At 38.5% G+C, this 7,276-nt stretch overlaps 1 protein-coding gene across 3 annotated transcripts in view; it reads right to left on the bottom strand.

Moving 5' to 3' along the window:
• Positions 1 to 3,337: 3,337 nt before the first annotated feature.
• Positions 3,338 to 7,276, bottom strand: part of INSIG2 (insulin induced gene 2) — a 55,489-nt gene continuing 51,550 nt past the window's right edge. For all 3 annotated transcript variants that reach the window (XM_035008170.1, XM_035008171.1, XM_035008172.1), the window contains exon 6: positions 3,338 to 3,697. In XM_035008170.1, the coding sequence (XP_034864061.1) occupies positions 3,554 to 3,697 (144 nt within the window). In that variant the 3' untranslated portion in view covers positions 3,338 to 3,553. The remainder of the gene's footprint in view (positions 3,698 to 7,276) is intronic.

The following is a 7,276-nucleotide window of genomic DNA, read 5'->3' as shown; positions in this document are numbered from 1 at the left end:
TTCCATTATTGTCTCCTTTTGGACTAACCAAGTATTTCGATTATTCCATTCTCCCCCTATATTAGTATTAGCTTGTTAATTATAAATTCTTTTATTATTCTTGCAGTAGTTCTTCTAAGGCAGTGATTCTCAGACTTTCCCATGCACCAGAGACATCTGGAAAGCTTTCCAAAATGCAGTTTTCTAGGCTTCATCTCAGATTTTCTGCTTCAGCAGGCCTGGGAGGAACCCAAGAAATTACATTTCTAACAAGTTTGCAGGTGATGCTGATGCAGCCAGTCCAGGATTCACACTTTGAGAAATGTATATCTTGATTTATTACAGTCTGCTGTAGATTGACACTTTTAGTATTTCCTAGAAAATGAAACAACTTTAGAATTCTTTCACTCCACTTACTCACATTTCTACTTTTAAGCTATAATTTTCATACATTTTAATTCTATCCATTTTTAAATCCCAAAGACATGATTTTGTAGTTGTTGTTATACACAATAAATATCCATCTAATTTATATGTTTACATTTGTACTGTTCTTCATTTCTTCTTGCATTTCTGCACTTCCATCTGAGATCATTTATTATTTTCTTAAAGAACTCCTTTCAATATTACTATTAGTGTGTCAGTTGGTAGCAAATTCTCTCAACTTGGCTGTATAAAAAGGCTTCATTTTATTTTGATTTTTACAGGATATTTTTGCTGGGTATAGAATTTCAGAATGGGGACTATTTTCTTTCAGCATGATAAATCTGCAACTCCTTTGCTGTTTGTTTTGTTTGCTTCCAGCATTTCTGTTGAAAAGTCAACTATAAGTCTTAGTGCTTGCTGTTCCCTTGAGGATAAGATGTCTTTTTTTAAATGGCATCTTTTAAGGTTTTCTCTGTCTTTGCTTTTAAGCAGGTTGACTATGATGTTCCTGGGTATGGTTTTATTTGTATTTACTCTATTTGGCCTTCATTGTGTTTATTGAATTTGCAACTGGATGATTTTCATTAATTCTGGAAAATTCTCAGAGTATCTCTTCTGAGATTGCTTCTGCCCCAATTCTCTCTCTCTTTTCTCTTTCTGAATTTATACTTACAGATGACTGGAACTTTTCACCATGTCCCAGATGTCTCCTATGCCCTTTATTGTGTGTTTTTCAGCTTTTTTCCTCTTTGTGATTTTTCTAACCTAACTGATATTTTCTAAGCTACACTTAAATTTTTTAATAATTTCTCGATACATCTATTGTTCTATTAAGTCTATCTATTGAGTTATTTATTTCAGTTATTATAGCTTTCATTCAAGAAATTCCTTTTCATTCTTATTGACAGATTCCAGTTGTCTTGTGAAATTTTCTATCTTGTCATCTACTTTTTGCACATATTAATCATAATTAAAGACAGTGCCAAATAATTTTAATGTCTGGAATTGCTATGGGTCTGTTTCTATTCTGTTTCTTTCTCTTGTTTTTCCACCTGACATGTCAAGTGCTATTTAATTGAACGCTGGACCTTATGTATAATAAATTATAGAGGATTTAAGTTATGTTCTCTTCCTACATAGGGGTTTTAATTTTCTTCTGACTGGCAGTTAAAGTAGAAAAAATCACCTTGTCTGAGTAATAACTGAGATCATTCAAGACTTGATTTTTGGTTTCCATAAGGGCTGATTTATTTTTGGAGTGCATTTAATGTCAGGGTATAGCCTTTATAGGTCTTAATTGAAAACCTCATTATTTATAAGGCCCTCTTGTTTGTTGTGTCCTGAACTCCAGTAATTGTCCACCCAGCACTGTGAGCTTGCAGAAAGTTCTGTGTTGCTTTATAATCTCTCTATGCTACCCCACACAACTTAGAAATATTGGCAAATGCCTCAAGATAAAAGCAAGACAGAATATTGGGCTCACCTCCCTGAGGTTCTTTTTTGTCCGGGATCTTGATCTTCCAAGTCCCTGCTGCCTTAGTAGCCCTGAGCTCCAATTTTTATCTTGCTAGTCCCATGAGACTACCAAAATCTCTGATTTGGTGCTTTCTGCTCAGTCTCTCAGTACCATTCTACTTATAAATCAACAAACATGTTAAGAATAAAAGCACCAGAAAATATTGAGCCTGACTTTTCTCTGGGATTCTGGCCCCACAAAGCCTGGCTGCTTTGATTATTCTCCAATGCCTTCAAGGAGTTAGCTGCTTTTTTATTTTATAGAGCGTTATATAAGCTTTGTTGGGAAATATATTCTCATGCAAGCTATTCAGTCATAGTCAGAAGTGGAAGCTGATTGGTAACTGTTGTGTTTAAATCCTCCAGGTGGCTCTAATATGTGGTCATACTTAGGAACCACTGCCCTAACTTACTATGCTTTCCTGCACATGTAATTTCCTCTGCCAGGAACATTGTTTCACATCCTCTGCCTGGCTAACCTCTAGCAGAAGCCCTTTCTTACCTAAGGACAGATGGGGTTAATGGCCATTCTGCATAAGCGTATAAAACACTATGTCTACTCTGTTTTATCATTTACCTCACCATCTTCTAGTCTGTGTGCTTTTGCATTTATCTTTTCCAGCAGACGGTGAATTCCTTGTGTATTGGAGCCATCTTAGTTTTTTGTTGCATCTTGTAAGTATTTAAATATCATAGAGCTCTTTGGTCCTCATTGTTCCCAAACAACAGTCCTCTCTCTCCCTCTTCAATCCCAGCTTTTGGATTCATCCCAACACATCTGGCCTTTTGATCCTCTGAGGCTAATTTAACTCCTCACCTTCCTTGGCTTAATCAGTATGAAGCATTTCTAATCCTGTTACCAACCTTGAATAACCTTCATACTTTCCCTTTCATTTTCATTGTATGCCTGGCATTATCTTTATGCTAAATATATATGTGTATGCTTTTTGGGGGTGTATTAATTCAATCAGTTAATAACCATGTATTGAGCTACTAATATATGCACTGGCCAGGGTGGAAGGTGTGGCAGATTTCATTATTTAAAGCTCAGCTCAAAGGTTATTACCTTTGGGAAATTTCTTTCTAGGTATGCTATTTTGTGGGATGGTAGTGTTCTCTGTGCAGAGTTCATGGCCTTTTGGAAAAGTGAAATAACCCCATCCTTCCACTGGGAAAGGGATAGAGAATGCTTCCTGCATTACACCAGCTATTTAGCTAACTGCTAAAATAGTGATATCACATTGGAATTTTTCTAGATCTATGCTAGGATAATGCTGTTGGGGGTGGGGTGGAGATCAAACTTGTTGACAACCCAAAGAAAAATGTCTTCCCACCAGAGCAGCTGTTGCTAAGTTAATGTGTGTCCTGTCAGTGAGAAAATAGGAGTCTTCTTTAAAATGTCTTTTGTTTATTTATTTGATTGCTTGCCTGTTCCAGCACTGATTAGCTTGTTTTACAAGTGCATAGTTTGCAAGGTGTGTGTGTGTGTGTGCACGTGCACACTACAGGTGCAGAGGGACCGAGAGAGAGAATGTTTTTCTCATCATTGTGACTCCAGCAAGGATCCATCAGTGTCCTTACTACATTTTCCCCAATGCTGTTGGAATAGTACTGTCAACAGTAATGAAATGGCTTATCGAGAGCACTTAGCCTCTTGGTCTTTTTGTCTTTTATGCATCAAGCATCTTTTTGTAATACCATAGGAAATAAAATGTGGATCCTGAGAACACTCCATGACAGTCCTTCGAAGATCAAACTTGGATTCAGTAAAGAAATCCTGGAAGAGAGAGCGACATGATTTCAAAATGAAGGATCCAAGCAAGTTTGTATTTCTCTTTCCAGAAAGCAAGGATTATATTTTATTTTCCTTTGTATTTCCCATGGTACCCACTGAAGTGGTTTCCACTCAAAAAAAAACAAAAACAAAAACCGGAGGAAACAAATCCAGATAATGATAAAGAACAAAATAGACCGTCATCTGTTGAAGGTGAAGGAGGTCTGAGCCTGGCCAGAAATAGGGGAATGTATAATATGAGCTCCTGCATTCCTTTCAGGCCTGAGAGTGATAAGAGTGTAACCCAAATTCCCTTTCAGAATTCACCTATCTTTCACCTACTTAATTCTTTGTATTTCCTGTTTTTTGTAAATTGACACCAATAGTCATATTCAAGACTAATAGTTATCAATGGCTACAAGTGTAAGACACCTGTTAAATGAAAAAAAAAAAATCCCCTTTACTCAAACATGTGAGAAACTAACTTTTAGAATCTGCTGATTGAAAAAAATGTATCATAAAACCAACTATGAATTCAGTATCTTTTTTAAAAAGATATTTAAATCAGTATAACATCTGTGCATATTTCAAACTCAGCATAAACATTTGTGTGTGTGATGTTATGCATAAACTACAGATAATATTTGATATGTATATGAATTTGCAGAACCTTTGACATAATTCCCACCCTTTGTTCCTTGACCTTCTCACTCTAACCCCCCGTTCACACTTTCTTAAGGAGCTCATCTCCTTTGCTTTTGCACTTGATTCCTCCTACCTCCTTTGCCAGGCTTTCTCACCTGTTTCTTTCCAATAGCCCTTGTTTAGCCATCAAATTATTTCCTGTATCCTTCAAGACCTCTCAGACTCCACTGGCCTCATATAAACTTGGCCCCACTCCTGGCCATCAGCATCTCTCACTCACCCTGAGCCCACTAAATATAACAAATGGTCTTAAATTGTCTTCTTTGTTGGACTGTTTACCTATTCTGGCCCCAACTGGCTTTGTTTTACAAATACCAATTTTTCAAGAATCCAGCAGTGAATATGCAAGACCTCCAGTTATAACTATATTCAGCATTTGTGAAGAACTCAGATCTGGGCCTTGCAGCTTGGAAGGGCCCATAAATACTTGTTAGGAAGAATGACGTTATGAAGTAGGTGCCGCTTGTATTCTTAGGTGTCCCCTATTTACAGATTCTAGCTAATTTATGCAAATTAGGTGAGAACATTTTGTAACATGTGCAGGGAGTGCACTGGCCTTACTGTTTAGGCCATCACCAGGCTGAGCCAGAAGAAAGAACTAGATAAGGACGGGCTGAACTTTGCCATCCTGCCATCTTCAATCTTCATTCCTATAGTGTTTAGCTTTGCCTCATGGGCCCCATAGCAAAAGCCTGCCCCCTCTTCCAGAAGATAGCCCTCCATCAATTAAATGACAATTTTTTGTTTCCCCCTTTGTCCTCTCCTTACAGGCTGAACAATACCCATTCACCTGACTGTTCCCCTTGCTGGTTCAACTGCTGACCTGGTCACTCCCCTCTAAACATACCCTCGTTCATCCTCATCCTTCTTAAAGTGTAGGGCCCAGAATGATTCCATACTACTCAAGATGCAGAGAGGCAATGCAGAGTGTGAGGAGGCACTGGCCACCCCCGTTCTGATCATGATGGCCTAAGTCCACACGTCAGTCTGAAGAGAGTGTTGACGTAGAGTATCAGGAGACCTGCTGTTTATAATCACCTGTTAGTTGTAGGTCTCTGAAGAGAACTTCTAGCTTTTTGAGCCACAGATTTCCAATCAGAAAAGGCGCCCAACTTCATTCGTCAACTGGAAAATGAAAATTTATACCCACGGCACAATACACTAGATGCACCAGAAAGGTCAAAAGGACAGAGACTCTACCAAGTAATGGGGAAGATGTGGAGAAGCCAGAATATGCATATATTATACTGGGGAGAGTAAACTGGTACAGCCACTTTGGAAAGCTGATAGCATCTACTGTAGTTGAACCAGTAATTCCATTTTTAGGGATATACTCAAGAGAAAGGGGTGCACAGGTCGACCAAAAGACATGTCCAAGAATATTCAGAGAAGCACTATTCATATTATCTCTAAATTGGAAACACCCTAAATGCCCACCAACAATAGGAAGAATCGAGTGATATATGCACACTATGGAACACTATAGACATGTATTTGGAATGAGTGAACCTTGCAAGCCAGGGTATGAATGGATCTCACAAACAAATGCTAAGCAAAAGAAGTGAGACACAAAAGAGCATGTAGTATGTGTGATTTTATTTATATATATACAGTCGAAAACAGATAAAACTGATCACTGGTATTAGAAGTCAAAATAATGGCTTAAGCATTTTCTGTGTTTCATCTGCCAAAAGGTATAGTAGAGTAGGAATAGTGGCTAGAAGGGTGCAGGAAGGGGGCTTTCAGGGTACTAACATTGTTCTGATCTTGATTTGGCTACGGTTCCATGAGTGTGCTCAAGGTGTTAAAATTTATTGAGTTGTCTGCTTATGATTATGCACTTTTCTATAAGTATGTTATACTTTAACAAAAAATTAAATGAAATACACCATGATAACAGCAATAGCAACAAAACTAGGGCAGCTAAAACTTCTTCAAAACTGTCAGCAGCTGAGGAGGGGAAAAAATCAGCTAGTACAAGTGCACCCAATTTTTCACTATAAGAACATTGACGCACTCAGGGCTGGGCCCAAATGGACCATTTCTTTCTTCCCATGTTCCACTGCCAACCTGGTCACTTTTGCACCTGCTCTGGGGGCTCACCACCTCTCAAACTCATGTCTGCTCTGCCTTTGAGGGCTGCACATCAGAAATGGGAAAGCGAAAATCCTACATGTTAAGCATTTTCTGTGTGCCAGACAACAGATTTAACATTATTTCATTGTATCTCTCCAATCCCTCCGTAAGAAGTCTGCTTTACAGATGAGGAAAGTGATATATAGAAAGATTAAGGTACAGTAAGACTGACACCCATTCTCTTAATCAGCAGGCGTTTTGTCTCTAAATCAGGTTACAATACGGTGTTTGGATTGATGTCATGTGGATCTCACTGATGTGGCTTCCTGGACTTCTGAACTTTGGTTGGCTTTTGCCCACAGATCTGCCTGACCCTTACTGTGTGTGCTGCCTATCTGGTACTGATATCCTACACGTTCCTGACTGCCAGTAATAATGGCAAAACTTCAGACTCCTGGCCAAACAACTAGGATACCTGTGCGCTTCCAGACAATTTACTGGATATTCTTATCCCAGCATATATCTGGTGGCCTCTGTTTGTGGATTTGGCATTGATAAGACCCAAGATGCCAAGAAAGAACCAGATAAACAGAGGTCATACTCTAAAAGGAGGTCTAGAGATCCTACAGGAAGCTCCAAGTTTAAAACTACAAATCTCTGTGGGGTTTTCATCCTTCATGGCTGAGTCCAGAGAGAAAGTTGACTGAGAGTTGGAGGCCACCTCTTGACAAAATATGGAAAGAAAGAGAGAAAGAAGAAAGAAAGAAAGAAAGAAAGAAAGAAAGAAAGAAAGAAAGAAAG

The sequence above is a fragment of the Mirounga leonina genome, unplaced genomic scaffold (assembly GCF_011800145.1).
Source record: "Mirounga leonina isolate KUSES-001 unplaced genomic scaffold, KU_Mleo_1.0 Mir_151, whole genome shotgun sequence".
NCBI classification, from domain to species: Eukaryota; Metazoa; Chordata; class Mammalia; order Carnivora; family Phocidae; genus Mirounga; species Mirounga leonina.
Note: the sequence above shows the minus strand (reverse complement) of the source record. Positions and strands in the feature narration are given on the sequence as shown.